The sequence below is a fragment of the Musa acuminata genome, chromosome BXJ2-1 (genome assembly GCF_036884655.1).
Source record: "Musa acuminata AAA Group cultivar baxijiao chromosome BXJ2-1, Cavendish_Baxijiao_AAA, whole genome shotgun sequence".
NCBI lineage: Eukaryota > Viridiplantae > Streptophyta > Magnoliopsida > Zingiberales > Musaceae > Musa > Musa acuminata.
The window spans coordinates 9,314,045-9,329,898 of NC_088338.1; the positions used below are offsets into that span (position 1 = coordinate 9,314,045).

Genomic DNA, 15,854 nt, shown 5'->3' on the forward strand with positions numbered 1-15,854 from the left:
CACCACTCCCGGATCCTCTTCCTCCTCTTCAGTCTCTCTCCCATCTTCTTTTAAGCCCTACTTCACTGTTGTCTTCTTCTTCTTCCTCTTCTTCTTCTGTCTTTTCTCTCTCTCTCTCTCTCTCTCTCTCTCTATGTGTCTACGTATCTATGTGGAAGGGTGGGGCTGAGAGATCTTCGTTAGATGGACACTTTATTTAGATTCGTTAGCCCACAGTCTTCTCACCAGCAATCTTCCTACAGCTTGAGTCGCAGCTCCAGTAGCTCGAGATCCTCTGAGGCTCCGCAGATCAACTACAAGGACTATTACTACTACTTCCATCAGGAGCAGGAGGAGCAGCAGCAGCAGTACTACCAAGAAGAATGCGGCACCAACCATCTGGTTTACATGGATGAAGACTTCTCTTCCTCCTCCTCCTCCAAGCACTTGCACCACCCCCATCGCCCTCCCTCCTCCACCACCTCCACCACCACGCCCGCTCCTACTCCCATCTTCGACCCTGCAGACCTCTCCTTCCCTCACGACCTCAACCTCGACTTCTCCTCTCCTTCCTCGTCCGCTGTCGGCGCCTCGGGAGCCGGCGGAAGGTGGGCGTCGCAGCTGCTGGTCGAGTGCGCTCGCGCGGTGGCGGGGCGAGACAGCCAGCGGGTGCAGCAGCTCATGTGGACGCTGAACGAGGTCTCGTCGCCTTATGGCGACACCGAGCAGAAGGTGGCAGCCTACTTCCTCCAGGGTTTGTTTGCCCGCCTGACGTCTTCGGGGCCCCGTACTCTGTGCAGCCTGTCCGCCGCTTCCGACCGCAACTGCTCCTTCGACTCCACCCGCCGGACCGCGCTTCGGTTCCAGGAGCTCAGCCCCTGGTCCTCCTTTGGCCACGTCGCCGCCAACGGCGCTATCCTCGAGGCCTTCCTCGATCCCTCATCCGCGTTGCAGAGGTTGCACATACTCGATCTCAGTAACACCTTCTGCACTCAGTGGCCGACGCTGCTGGAGGCGCTGGCGACGCGGTCTTCTGACGACACGCCGCACCTGACGATCACGACGGTGGTGTCGTCGGTCTCGCCGTCGTCGTCCGTGCAGCGGGTGATGAAGGAGATCGGAAAGCGGATGGAGAAGTTCGCGCGGCTGATGGGCGTTCCGTTCCGGTTCAACGTCGTTCACCACGCCGGCGATCTGTCGGACCTCGACCTCGACAGCCTCGACCTCCGGGAGGGTAGCGGCGTGGCCCTCGCCATCAACTGCGTAAACGCGCTCCACGGCATCTCACCCGCGGGCCGCCGCCGCGACGAGCTAATCTCCTCTCTCCGGCGGCTCCAGCCAAGAATCGTGACGGTGGTCGAGGAGGAGGCCGACCTGGGAGGCGGGGAAGGAGGAGGGGAGGAGGAAGGGGAGGCGTTCTTGAAGGGCTTCAGGGAGAGCGTGAGATTCTTCACGGCCTACTTCGAGTCGCTGGAGGAGAGCTTCCCGAGGACGAGCAACGAGCGGCTGGCGCTAGAGCGGTCGGCGGGGCGAGCGGTGGTGGACCTGGTGGCATGCCCGGCTGCGGACTCAGCCGAGCGGAGGGAGACGGCGGCGGGGTGGTCAAGGCGGATGCGAGCGGCCGGGTTCGCGCCGGCGGCCTTCAGCGAGGACGTGGCGGACGACGTGCGGGCGCTTCTGAGGAGGTACAGGGAAGGGTGGTCGATGCGGGCAGCGGCCGAAGAATCCGAGGAGGCTGCCGGCGGAATATTCCTGGATTGGAAGGAGCAGCCGGTGGTGTGGGCGAGTGCGTGGAAGCCATGAGATCGAAGATGGCGGGAGAGGGAAGATGGCGGGCCGAAGACCTTTTGGCACGTGCGCACGTGCGGTTTATTCTTATGCTTATTTCATTTCCAAGAAGAAGTAAAGAAAAAGCACGGAATGGAATGGAATGGAATGGGAAGGGAAAAAAACCCATATTTGAAGTTTATATCACAAGTTTATTCTCATGGCAATATTTTCATTTTTCTCTCATGTTTAATCTGCTTATTTTGTGTGAGTTTGACATTTAATTCTGCTGGTTAATTCATTGACAATTATCTTTCAGATTGCCACATGGATGTGTTATTATTATCATTATATACATATGTATGCATAGCAAAAGTACATGCAGAAGAAGGGGAAGACTGAGTCAGGACAAGAGAGCTTTTGAATGCTCAAAAGCTGAGGTAGAGGGGATTGATGATATCAGAGAAGGGAAAAGATGGGGGATGACAAGTAACAAAGAACACAGAGGTTTGCAGGGAGATGGATAAACAAATTGATAGGAGTGATTCTCTGAGGAGGTGTGTGGTGGTGGTGGTGGTGATGGTGGTGGTGATGGCAATGGAATCTAATTATGACTTAATGCTCGAATGTAGCGAAGGATGGTGGTGTTGGTGGTAGTGGGGGTGGTCAGACCATGGCCTGCAAATCCTCATATTTATCCTTCCCCTCCTATTTCTCTTTCCTCAGAGAAAGGGAAAGAGAGTTTAGCTTTTGAGGCATATGCCTTCTCTCTCTCTCTCTCTCTCTCTCTCTCTCTCTCTATAGATATCTCGAGAAAGAAGGAAGAAGGAAACGAAGGAGAGCTTTTGAGACACAGGAGATGAGAAGAGAAAGAGGGAGCTCCTTTTGAGGGTGGGGGATATGGGCATGGATTTGTTCTCTCATTTGGAAAAGGAGTTCTTGTCTCTTTACAGTGGTTTGAGCACTCACTTTAAAGTTGCTGCTGATGAAAGGGAAAATAAAGGTTCCAACTTTACATGATAGATAGCATCAAACAGATCAGCCTTACAGCCCACCTTCTGTGAGAAACATAGGAAAATTGAACATAATTATTAGCTAAATCACATCATAAAATCATGTTATTTTTGTTGTCGAATAAAAAATCATGTATAATGTGTCCATTATTTCAAACACAGCCCTGCACAGGATATCACTGAAAACAAGTGTTTATGAGCAAGAAGAGTTCTGAGAAGGAACAGTATCATCACACAGCAGCAGCATGGAATCCTTGGAAGTTTGACTCCATGAATCCAAAAAAGGCAAGTTGATGATCACAGCTTTTGTTGACTTCAAAAGGATCAACAAGCAAACCAATGGACTGAACATTAAAGAGCTGACCAATTTGTAAGTTTCAACAAGCAGAGATGTGAGATGATAGATATTTCAACCTTACAAAAGCTCCGAAATCTTTTAAAGATGTCGATCAACATAAAATTGGGCCAGTGCATATGACCTTATCGGCAAAGGGCCGATCGAACCCCCTGGTCAAGAATAATTGTTGAGAGCTGGTTGTATGATATCCTTATATACATACTACACAGAGACAACAAATAGTAGGCTAACTATTCTAACTCAGAACAAATCACAAGAAAAGAAAATTCAGGTTTACTCAGTTCTCCAACCTTCAGGCAGTTTCCATCTTTTGTGCCAATATATAGACACTCTGGACCAATGAGGGAACCCAAAGTTGTATTCTAGGGGTTCATCAGCCAATCCTCCGATGGTCAAAGGCAGCCACAAGTACCTTGAATCTTTAAGCTCAGAAGGATTCCAACGATCTGCCATAAAGACGAATGAACCTGGCAAACCTGGCAATGGTGCCACAAACGTGCTCTGGGAGAAAAATGTAGTCAGCCTAAGGACCCTGTTCCCTCCAACACAAGGATTTCCCATTGTCTCCCAAGGTCCCATGATCGACTCAGCCGCATGGGCCAAAGCTTTGTTTGGAGCCCACCCAGTACAACCAGAAGTGATCATGTAGTATATGCCTTGATGCTTGAACAGGGCAGGGGCTTCTCGATGTCGTCCCACTAAAATCCGCCTCATAACTCTCGTTACGTTGAGATAGTCATCTGTTAATGGACCAATGTGGAGCTCGCTGTTATCTTCAGAAGAGTATATGACAAAAGCCTTTCCGTCATCGTCCTTGAAGATGGTCATGTCCCTACTCTCACAACCATGTGGGCGCATGCTATACAGGTATGTGAACGGGCCGGTAGGGGAGTCGCTGACAGCTACTCCCACCGCGGCTTTGGTGTAATTGGCATCATCGATGTGCATCCACATGACGTACTGATCAGTCTTGTCGTTGTAGATCACTTTAGGGCGCTCGAGGACATTGGACTTGTGAAGATCATGGGTGACATTGGTTTCCACTCCTGGCAGCACAATCCCTTCATTCGTCCACATCCATAAGTCTTTTGAGGAATAGCAGCTGACTCCAATGATATCAACCTGGAGAAAAATATATGAACTAATTGAGTTAATTTTCCCCAGGAGTCCACAAGGAGAACTGAGAAGTCGGATATGTTAAAGAACAAAGAATATGCCACAAATAATTATCAACACAAAGACTGTGTTATGTTGTAAGGACGATTTCAAAGGGGTAGCCAATAAGTATAAGCTATCTTGTAACTTAGGACTGGAACCATTCCTTCAACAAATTCCATTACATTGAATAGCTACTCCAATTTAATGCCCGCAAATATAGGCCTGTCGATTGAATGACAAAAATATTATTCCCTCCCTTTTCAGGGAGATCCTACATTTTTCACTTACCATGTAAGATCCAATAACACATGGCATAAAGATCTAGTCCATCATTTTAATCCTCAACCAAAAGTGCTCAAAATATTCTTTAGCACAAACTCTTCTTTGACCACTGATAAAGCACCATAAAGGCATGCTTAGTCTCAAGGCACTTTACACATAGCTGACACTTTCTCAATGGTGTGAATTTTCATTTTGGATGGCCTATTCCTTGAAGATACTGTCTTTAGTCTATACACACATCTTCAGAGTCGACATTTTAAGAAGTATAAATGGGAAAAAGTAATGAACACAACATGTAAACTAATGGAGGAAGATACATGTAACTAAAAGGGCCTATTCCTTGAAGATACTGTCTTTAGTCTAAACACACATCTTCAGAGTCAACATTTTAAAAAAGTATAAATAGGAAAAAGTAATGAACACAACATGTAAACTAATGGAGTAAGATAAATGTAGCTAAAAATATAAAGACAAGCACAATAAAGGAAGCCCCAGCCAATATGTAATAAACAGGCTCTGTTTGATGTTCAAACCATATCCAAGCAAAAAAACCAAGCTTTATGTCGCAAGAACACCACATGCATAAGAAGCTACTCAACGATCCAACTAAAGCAACAAAAACATAACTCCTCCATCTTTTTCATTTTTTTAAAGCTGGCTTAACCAGAAAACCAATTTGTTTCACATAAATAAACAGCAAACATAGTATTAAACATATGATATCTTTCTAGTTTGTCTTGTATAGACCCTTGCATAACGGATGAGACATATTCATCTCTACATAGGAGAACAAATCTTGCAACAAAACTAGCTATCGAAGCCTAGCATCCTTCTATGTCTATGCAGCCTTTCATTTTATTTGCCATCTCTTGATACTGGAGCTTCAACTTCCAAATAAAAGATCTCAAGCATCCTCTCCAAGAGGGTCCGCAATATTTTACCAAAACTACTCATTTGATTCATTTTTTTTCTTAAGACAATAGTGGCATAGACATCAGTTATATTCATGAGAAATTTGACGTCCTCCGAAGTCCAATCAAATTCACCTAATTATCTGAAAGAACGTACATGTTATCATTTGAATCCAGCATTTCTCATACTGGAAGCATGAGTCGAGAAGATAAGAGTATCACCCAAGTTTGGCAATAGCTATGTGGTGGACTATTTTAAGATAATTGTTTTCACAAAAATATTCTGGGGAATGTACACCATTTTATATCAGTTTCAACCCATGGCATTTGAACACAGTCAAGACAGCATAAATTATCTTTGATTGCACATTTTAGGATACTTCGTCTCATAATGTGCCACCAAGAAAACAGTAAGTAGACGAGTCTGTTGCATACATCCATTACCAATTATCCACATATGATCCCCATTAACCAAGTCTCACCACATCTTGAATAAGATTTTCTACGACAGCTACCAGATTCCAGACTTATCTATATGCCAAATTAAAGGGGTGAAAAAGCTTGCCCTATCATATTCAAATAAAACTTGAAAAAACTTGCATTGCAACTAATAAGTTGCCTTGTCTCACTAAAATAACCTTTTATGGTTTACTCACAAGGACATTATGAAGTGTTGTTCATAGGATATGTTGGTTAGACTTAAGACCAGTGATTTAAAAAGCGCTAGGCGCCAAAAGGCGCCAAGGTCCACAAACGCCCGAGGCGCTAGGCGCTCGCCCGAGCGAAGCGAGGCGCTAAAATATAAAAATATATAATATAATTAATAATTTCAAATAAATAAAAATTAACAACATTAAAATCAAAATAATATATTATTAATCTATTAACAGAAAATTAATCATTTCAAAATTCAAATAAACTTAATATTAAGAGTATACTGTATATTGAGCCTGATGGAGAAACGAGGAAGCAGCGGCGAGCGACGGCAACAGCAGCGGCGAGCGACAACGGGAAAGGGAAAGGGAGCGGAAGGCACGAGCAGCGGGAGGGCTCGCGGGAGGCGCAAGCAGCAGGAGGGCTCGAGGGAGGCGCGAGCAGCGGGAAGGCTCGCGGGAGGGCTCGCAGGAGGCGTGAGCAGCGAGAGGGCTCGCGGGAGGCGCGAGCAGCGGAAGGGCTCGCGGGAGGCGCGAGCAGCGGGAGGGCTCGAGGGAGGCGCGAGCAACGGGAAGGCTCGCGGGAGGCGCGAGCAACGAGAGGGCTCGCGGGAGGCGCGAGCAGCGACAGCGGCGAGCAACGGGAGCAGGAGCAGGAGCGACGAGCAGCGAGATCGCGATCGGGATCGGGATCGGCAGCGGCAGCGGTAGCGACAACAGGTTAGGGTTGGGGTTATATCGGTTTAGTTGGTTCGATTGAACTAACTAACAACCGAACCAGGACCGAACCAGACCTAAAATTCTGGTTCGGTCGCCTTGGTTTACACAGGCGCTCGCCCGAAGCGCCCAGCGCTTGGGCTCGGGCGAGCGCCCAGGCGGTGCCTGTTTGAAGCGCGCCGCCTAGGACATTAGCGAGGCGCTCGGGCCTCGCCTCGCCTCACCCGAGCGCCTAGGCGAGCGCCCGAGCGCCTTTTTCAATCACTGCTTAAGACATGGTTGTATTGGATGCCAGTATGTTACAGAAACAGTGCTTCAAATTTCGAAAGAACAGGATAATACTCCGCATAAATATGACAATTAAAAACTTAAATATTATATTTATCTGCAATAGACCTTGACATTAATCTACGAGTGTTGCAGACAGTGCTTGCACATTATAATATATCACAAATAACCAATCTATTCATCAGGAAAGAAACTATGTTTAATTAACAAAATGTTCCACAACTATACAGGAAGAAGTACTCAAGTAGTATCAATATCTAACAGGCATCTAGCGTGGATAAGCATTTTGAAGTATTAATGTTTCGTAATACAACAGCAACAACAAAAAATCGTAATGTCCCAACTAATGTAAAACTATGTTAGGTGACTGACAAAACCAATCCCAAGCCTGGATGAAAGAGATGGAAGATTACGTTAGGCGACTAACAGTCAACATAAAACTGTCAGATTTAGTAAACATGGATCTTAAGTATCAATGTCTCATAAAACTAGGAAAATTGTTCTCAGGAAGAAACCTGTCTTATGACAACTATAACCAAGGAATTGGACCGAAGTCGAATGATTTCATTAAATTCAACCTAAAACAGTTGAGTTATGAAAAGATTGCATTTTTGTGAGCCTCTTTTTACCTTTGGTTTGCACGTATGTTTTTTCTTAAGCGGGAGTAGGGGGCACCATCCAGCTGTTATCGAATTGTATAACACAGGATTTTCATTAACCCAATTAAATGAAGTTCCACTTTGACATCCCAAGCATTCATTAATCAACTTTGTGTCACTAGAAAATGGAAAATGTGAAACAAAAAGAAGTTTATTGTCAAAGAAGGGAAAGAGAGCAATATTCTATTACGAAAATTCTAAGAAGGTAAATACAGGATGTGCTGCACATATTAGAAGCAGCAATAACTGTAATAGGGAAAACTTGTACAATCAAGAAGTACAATTAACTTTAATATTACATTAGGAGTTCCACAATAAAAGGACTTAACCACTGAAGATTGTGCAGAAAACAGCATAAACATGATACAAGTACTCAAATTAGGCCTCTATGATCCAGTACTGCACTATTCATGTATCAATAATTATGGGAATCAAGAGGAAGCTGTGATTGCAAATCACATGTGTATGGGGAAATTCCAGATAAAAGAGATACTGTTAGATCAATCACAAACATGAGGGGCACTGACGGTGCATGCAGCTCATTGCTATGATGCTGCTGAACATCAATGTTAAAGAATAGTGTAATTTCTAGAAACACTATGCATCAAGCATCCTACCTCTAATAGATGAAAAATAAGTTGCAGCAGAAACATAGAGTAACATAGATCCAAGTAAACTGATAGTTACTGTTGATGAAACAACTAAAATGTCTTGACAAGAATAAAGTGACCATAGCATACCAAAGATAATAGAATTAATTTAACTTCCAACACAAGGATGATCTGTGGTATGAAAAATACACATAGAAAGAGCAAACTCTAAATAAAAGACTCTTCAAATCTTCTCTAAGATATAGCATCAATGTATACTGCGTTTGGGTTTCTTCCAATGCCCACACAGAAGATTTACAAAAGGGTTTACGGACAGGCAGCAAGCATAGTGAAGCATATTTGTCAAGTGTCATCCAGTACTAGCGTGAAGCAAGTGAATACGAGATAAACTAAAAGCCGAAGGATTTAACTGACCCGTGCAGCTGACTTCCTGTGTGCATGATAAGTTGGGCCGTCTTTGTTCTCTCCATACCAGTAGTATGTCTCCGTCCTGTCATCATACAGAAGTCCTCCACCATGGGCTTGAATTGGATTCCCATCTGTATCCAGCCACACTCGACCCGGATAGAAATACATGCTGTTGTTCCCTTCCTTTGTTGGGCCAAATGTTGTTTTCCGGTTAGGGAAGAAAAAAGCATGCACCTCAGAAGATTCATCTAAGAACTCATCAATCACTGTAGGCGGCTTTCTTGGTCCCTTTCGCTTCAGAGCACGTGGAGACCGCCGGTCTCTAGGAGGCGAAAAATGAAATGTCACTTCTTCCACCTCTTCCAATTCCCTGATGTCAGACAGATGACTCAACGGTACAAGAACATCCTCCTCGTCATCTCGATGGATATGAGTAAAGAAATGGATCATAAGGATGAACCCCACCAGGCTCCACACAGCTAAACATGAACATCTGCTTCCTGCATTGCAACCGAAAGCAGATGATTTCCGGTGTTTGTTCTTGATCCTCATTCTTCCTTTTTCTATCTCCAAGACAATGCTGCAGTATTAAATATAAAACCTATATAGATTCAAAGGGATTCCAATTAAATTCACATCTTCATATATCTACCTCTTGCGGACACATCCTATTCAAGATCTAATCCTTATTCAGCAACAATAATCCAGCATACACTTAGTTAACTAAAGCAATGAGTGAAAACTCAGTCATGGAAAACTAAAATTCGTTGGATTGCATCCCTTCAGGGCCGAAATCGGCAGCAGTAAAAGTTCTAAAAACTATGCATCTTAATCAAAATTAATTGAAAAGAAGAAAATAAGTGCTCATCGAAACTGATCACACCCAATTAACTCGTATTCCCAAAAGAGGAAATCACGAAAACTGCCTTATCGACTATGTAAACAATATGCTGTCGAGACCTCATCACAGGGAAAAAATTGGAATAATCACAGAAAAGATTTGAATTTTATTCCAGAAAAGATAAGAAGAGATGAATCAATCGAAAGGTCAAGACCTTTTTCAGGCCATCAAGATTCAAAATGGCAATCTTCCATCAGAAAAGCGAAATCACGAGGACAATCCCCTTGTGTCTCAAACAGATCACACAGATCTAATGAGGTACCAGAAACCAGCGATTCAGAATCCACTTGCCAGAAGAAGCAGGATCTTAGAAGACAAAGCGAGAGCCAGGCGTCGAACCTACCTGCCAAGATCCTGGTCATGGGACGAGAACATGGAGCAACGGCAGCTGATCTGGAAGTCTCCACCATAGTCACAACACGACCTCGACTCTTTCTCTCTCGCTCTTGTCTTCCAAGAGAGGAGTCAAACAGGGAATACCACCATGTCTCCCCGAGGGCAATAGCTGTCAGCAGGGGAGCTCGGCTCTGAAACCCTCGTTCCTCGAAAGATTGCTTGTCCTTTTAGGTAGGAGAGGGGCGCTGGGTGTGGTGGCTTAGAACCAAAGTACCCCCTCCTTTTAGATCTCCCCCAAGATTTCTACTAACCTTCTGACCTTTACTTGTCGCTGCTCTGGTGTTCTTACTGTTGCAGTCGCTGCTTTTCCCCGTGCGTAAGTGCACGCATCATCACATTAATACGTTTGACACTTATTTAATAATATACTAATAAATATATTTAATCTTTACAAAACAAAAACTCAATTTATTTCTCATAAATTATTGTTATTATTATTCTTATTATTATTTTCATGTACACATTCTATAATATATAATATACTATATCTTGTTATTATTTCTTTATATTATTATAATATATAATCTACACATTCTATAATATGTAATATACTATATATCTTGTTATTATTTCTTTATATTATTATAATATATAATATAATGGATGCATCAAATGCGAATGTGATGAAGGTTCGATCTGAGTTACATAGAATATGCAACGATTATTATTCGATGACAAACGAGACGAATCGTGAAGAGAAGGCGTAATATGTCAATTAATACTTGATGTGTTTATTTTAATAAGAATATAATCTCTATTTGGGATTTCTTACTCGTAAGGAAATTATTTTTTGAGATAAGGAGAGATGTTTGTGATGCTATACCTATAAAAGATGGAAATTATTTCATGATTATGGAATCCTACTGCTGCCATAATGTTGGACTATCACCAGAAAAACTAAGGAAAATTAAAATTGAAAACGTTAAACACCATCATCGCATGGTTGATGAGAGTTGATTAAGATAAACTACCTCACAATTAAGGAGTTTGGTTGTTAAACATAGAGAGGCTCGAGAAATATTGGCAGATTGGCTATGGATCGCGACACCAATCTGAGCACCAGTTTTCCTACCCGTCGGAGGTACCCCACTCTCGCCTCTGGAAGAAAACGCGGGTCCCGCGCGGGCCCCACCACCCCGACGAGATAATGTGGGTTCCACGTAGAGGCTTGAGAAATATTGGCAGATTGGCTGTGGATCGCAACACCAATCTGAGCACCAGTTTTCGTACCCGTTCTAGGTACCCCAGTCTCGCCTCTGGAAGAAAATGCGGGTCCCGCGCGGGCCCCACCACCCGACGAGATAATGTGGGTTTCACATAGAGGCTTGAGAAATATTGGTAGATTGGCTGTGGATCGCAACACCAATCTGAGCACCAGTTTTCCTACCCGTCGGAGGTACCCCAGTCTCGCCTCTGGAAGAAAATGCGGGTCCCGCGCGGGCCCCACCACCGCGACGAGATAATGTGGGTTCCACATAGAGGTTTGAGAAATATTGGCAGATTGGCTGTGGATCGCAACACCAATCTGAGCACCAGTTTTCCTACCCGTCGTAGGTACCCCAGTCTAGCCTCTGGAAGAAAATGCGGGTCCCGCGCGGGCCCCACCACCGCGACGAGATAATGTAGGTTCCACATAGATGCTTGAGAAATATTGGCAGATTGGCTGTGGATCGCAACACCAATCTGAGCACCAGTTTTCCTACCCGTCGTAGGTACCCCAGTCTCGCATCTGGAAGAAAATGCGGGTCCCGCGAGGGCCCCACCACCCCGACGAGATAATGTGGCTTCCGTGTGGAAGGATACGCGGGCCCCAACTCTCGCCGTTGCATGGTAAGTCATAGACTCGATGGAGTGCTTACGAAAGAGATTAAACTTAATTGCCAGGATATAATGGCCTGTCCAAAACTCCAAATACGAACTCGCACCCGTTTACCTTCCCGTTAATGATACCTCGTTCTACCTTCGGCAGGAAATACGGGTCCCATGTGTCCCCAGCACCAACAACCAATGCGCCTCTCACGCGTAGTTTTAAGCATTGTCCCAGGCCACCTCATAATTAACTCAATTACTAAATTTAAACCTCCCCTCTAATTTTGTCCCTCGACGGATTCAAAAAGCCTCTCTTTTCCTTTGATCAGCCGACGGTGATGCGAAGGGAGAGCGCGAGGGAGGACGACTCGAGCCTTCCTCCCCGTGATCGCCTCTTCGTTGATCCCACCAACGGGCTAGCCCCTTGATCCTTTCCTCCGCCACTTCTTGGATCCGCCTCTCCGCCATGGGATGGTGGGAAGCTCTCCTCAACTGGCTCCGAAGGTGAGATCCGTTGACATTCTTTTCTTCTTTTGTTCTTTCTTTTATAGCCCTTTCTATCTGGGATTGATTCAATTCTGTGGGACGGGGTTCGATTTGAATTCACCGTCCTTTTGGCGTGCGTCTGGGCTTTGTTGATGGATTATGAAGTGACAACATTTTAGGGATTTTTGGGATATGTGAATTGTGGTCTTCGACTTGAGGCTTTTGGTTGCCAAATTGGTGAGTCGTAGTTGTTGAGCTGCCATCGGTGGCGACCCGAGTAAACTACGGCTAGTCTATCGAGGATATGATAAACCGAAGGGAAATTAATATGCGAATTGTTGAGATTGCTTTGTTCGTCTAAATTTGGTGATTTGGTTTCATTTTTATATGGGATGCGTTAAGAATATAAAACTGTATAATTAAATGACGTTGATCATAAATTTAAGAGGGTATCGGAGTGAAAGGTCCTTAGTTCAAATCTTCCCCAGACCACACAGAAAAAAATCCTTCATTGCTTTCTTCATATTGGGTTTGAGTCAGTCCTCATCCAACATGAGGAAAAGTGTTAAGAACATAGACTTATGGATCATGTCTTATATACTGGCTTAAACTTTTAGATGGACTGATATTGATAAAAGTTTAGGAGAATGTGGCATGTCATTGTGTTAATTTGGAGACCTTGTAATACCTTATTCATGTCAAGGCCTTGGCAATTTTATACTTTCATTCGTGTGTTCACAAAAGATGCCTTGTGGAAAGTGCTTTAATACAATATTTGTGAAATTTTGTTGCAAATGCAGCCTATTCTTCAAGCAAGAAATGGAGCTGTCTTTGATAGGACTTCAGAATGCTGGGAAAACTTCCCTTGTGAATGTCATTGCAGTATGTGGATATGTTCTCATGTTTCTTTGAGTGCTGGTGAATTTATTTGTGTACCTGATATATTTACTTTCTTCTGTAGACTGGTGGATATTGTGAGGACATGATTCCTACAGTGAGTAATCCCTTCAGTTAAGGTCATGTTTTATTCTAATAAACCAGCATTCTCTTGGTACTAAAATATTGTCGTTTTCACTGGATTGGTAGGTTGGATTCAATATGAGGAAGTTGACTAAAGGAAATGTTACAATCAAATTATGGGATCTCGGAGGCCAGCCTAGGTTTCGCAGTATGTGGGAGAGATATTGCCGTGCAGTCTCTGCCATTGTGTATGGTCTTACCTCCTCTCTTGGATACTCGTTTAGCTTATTTACTAAGATTCTTTTGCATCTGATATCTGTGATAAGATTGCATGTACAAATCTGTGATTTTGCCATTCTGAATTCATTCTTCTGGTGGTTTATGATTTTGAACCAAAATGGTGACAAGTGAATTGATAGCAAGACTGATATTCGCGGGATTTGAAATGTGCTATTTAAATAAATGTCTGTTTCATGTGATTTCAGTCAACATTCATGAATGGTTTCATCTGGACAATTTGCAATCATCATCCAGGTCATCTCATCTTCTTTCTTCTAACGATCTTTTTTTCCTTGGTATGGGCTTTTCTTGTCAATTCATGAATTTAGAACTTTGATTACTCCTATTTCCACGAGGTACTCAGGAATTATAGTAGTCCTGTTAGTGATTATGTACAACTTTATTATGAGTAGATATGATGTCTAATTTCTAATTCAAGTGCCTATCGGGTTGTGAGGATTGTGAAATCATTAGAAGTTGAGATTTGGAAGATCTAGGTGACTCAAATCCATTTAAGGGCCAATTAGTTCTCTACTTGTGATAGTAAATGATCTGAGCTCAATGCCAAGAAGGCTCCATGGAAGTTTTGGCAAAGCCTTGTGATCATCTGTTGACCTAAGGTCAAATCTCTAAAGCTAGTGTTAGATAAAAAGTTCTATCTAAAGGACTTGTAGGTGGATAAAAAGATCCATGTTATTTTGGCATCTTAAGCTCCTGTAATTATATAATATTGTGTGACCTGATAAGATTTTAGATATAATACGACAAGCTTTGCCATGGAGAGCATTATTCATGTTTTAAATGCCTATAATTAAAAAGGTGATTAGGTAAATTATGACCACAAACAATTAAGCAACTGAAATGCCATTGGTGTAATAACCAATTTAAAGAAAACAAGGGCTTCTGTTCTTATATGATGGACACATTGAACTTGATCAAGTTCAATTTAGGTCCAGGCATCTAGCTGGTTTTACTGTTCGGTAGAAACCTGGTCAGGTCATGGTTAGATGCAGTTTTGCTTCTTCAATCCGACAGTGGAACTGAACCAGATAGGTGTTCATTTCCCAGTTTTCCTGTCGGACATGCCAGTCTGATCCAGTTCTGATGAATATGCTTCTGAAATACCTTGGTTAACAGACTGATATCTTAAACATGTGTCTACAGTTTGAGAATTTTGTTTCGTGATCACATTGTACAGTTTAATGCATTCAAATATTATCATGCTCGTGAAATGTAGCGCCTGCAATTTACCTGTTGCATTCTTTGTTAACAGAAGAAGAATTCTGATGCCATTCACTCTTACCAGCAAACTAAAAGCATACATGGATTTCATCATGTTGTGCTATGTCCATATGTTCAAGTTGTGTCGGTTTCCCCATTTTTCATTTGTAGTATGATTTTTCATTTGTAGCATTTCATACGTTGCCCCAACTATATATCTTAACTGAGAATAACAGAGAAACAATCTCCATATAATGTTTTAACTGCTTTATCCAACATCTCAATTGCATGGTACAAAGAGCTTAATATTCAATGGGAACTTCATTTTGTCTTGCAGGTATGTTGTCGATGCAGCGGACCGTGATAACTTGCCCACCTCAAGAAGTGAACTACACGATCTTTTAAGCAAGCCATCGCTCAGTGGAATCCCGTTGCTGGTGCTCGGAAACAAAATCGACAAGCCTGAAACTATGTCGAAGCAGGGCTTTACAGATGAAATGTAACAAATCACCAATTCCTCAATTGTTCTATTACTTGTCCATGGTAGAAAAGCAGGACCTGTGATGTTAGTGCTTCCCCCATTCTAACCATTGATCTGCATTGCAGGGGCCTGAGATCTATCGCGGACAGAGAAGTCTGTTGCTTCATGATCTCATGCAAGAACTCAACCAACATCGACTCTGTCATACATTGGCTTGTGAAGCATTCAAAGTCGACGAACTGAGCTCTGGGTATCGTACTATCTTGTAGCTTATCTAGGTTGCTCGTGGTTTTTTATGCTGATATCTCTCTTGGTTGGCTGAGCTTACGGCTTGTATTAATTGCCTGTTACCCAAAGGCTTATTCATATTATGTGCAACCGGTGGCTCGCACTGTTGCCATTCATGTCATGTTAAATTATTGTTCTGAATGAAATAACCTTTGCACCTCGTCAAGGCATATTGATGATATTGTATTTGAGGTACATTAGTGTGGAAAAAATCTTCTTCATTTAGGAT

The 15,854-nt window shown here is 43.2% G+C and overlaps 3 protein-coding genes across 5 annotated transcripts; 2 read left to right on the plus strand and 1 right to left on the minus strand.

Annotated features, from left to right (window-relative positions):
- LOC135598828 (protein SHORT-ROOT 1-like) lies at positions 1-1,992 on the plus strand. Its single transcript, XM_065093197.1, has one exon. The coding sequence runs from the start codon at positions 184-186 to the stop codon at positions 1,780-1,782; it is 1,599 nt and encodes a 532-aa protein (XP_064949269.1). The 5' UTR covers positions 1-183; the 3' UTR covers positions 1,783-1,992.
- Positions 1,993-3,152: 1,160 nt separating this feature from the next.
- Positions 3,153-10,371, minus strand: LOC103990665 (uncharacterized). 3 transcript variants are annotated; one of them, XM_009409891.3, is made up of 3 exons: positions 10,049-10,371; positions 8,811-9,304; positions 3,153-4,239 (listed from the first exon to the last, which is right to left on the minus strand). In XM_009409891.3, exons 1-3 carry the CDS (start codon positions 10,113-10,115, stop codon positions 3,391-3,393), a joined length of 1,410 nt encoding a protein of 469 aa, XP_009408166.1. In that variant the 5' UTR covers positions 10,116-10,371; the 3' UTR covers positions 3,153-3,390. The 3 variants fall into 3 exon arrangements, with proteins under 3 accessions (XP_009408166.1, XP_009408157.1, XP_009408174.1); XM_009409882.3 differs by having other exon boundaries at positions 8,811-9,384; positions 10,049-10,350; XM_009409899.3 differs by having other exon boundaries at positions 8,811-9,405; positions 10,049-10,350.
- A 1,847-nt stretch (positions 10,372-12,218) lies between these two features.
- LOC135598829 (ADP-ribosylation factor-like protein 8b) lies at positions 12,219-15,785 on the plus strand. The gene is made up of 6 exons (XM_065093198.1): positions 12,219-12,414; positions 13,197-13,278; positions 13,358-13,390; positions 13,483-13,604; positions 15,194-15,355; positions 15,463-15,785. The coding sequence occupies exons 1-6, from the start codon at positions 12,377-12,379 to the stop codon at positions 15,578-15,580; spliced, it is 555 nt and encodes a 184-aa protein (XP_064949270.1). The 5' UTR covers positions 12,219-12,376; the 3' UTR covers positions 15,581-15,785.
- The last annotated feature ends 69 nt before the right edge of the window (positions 15,786-15,854 follow it).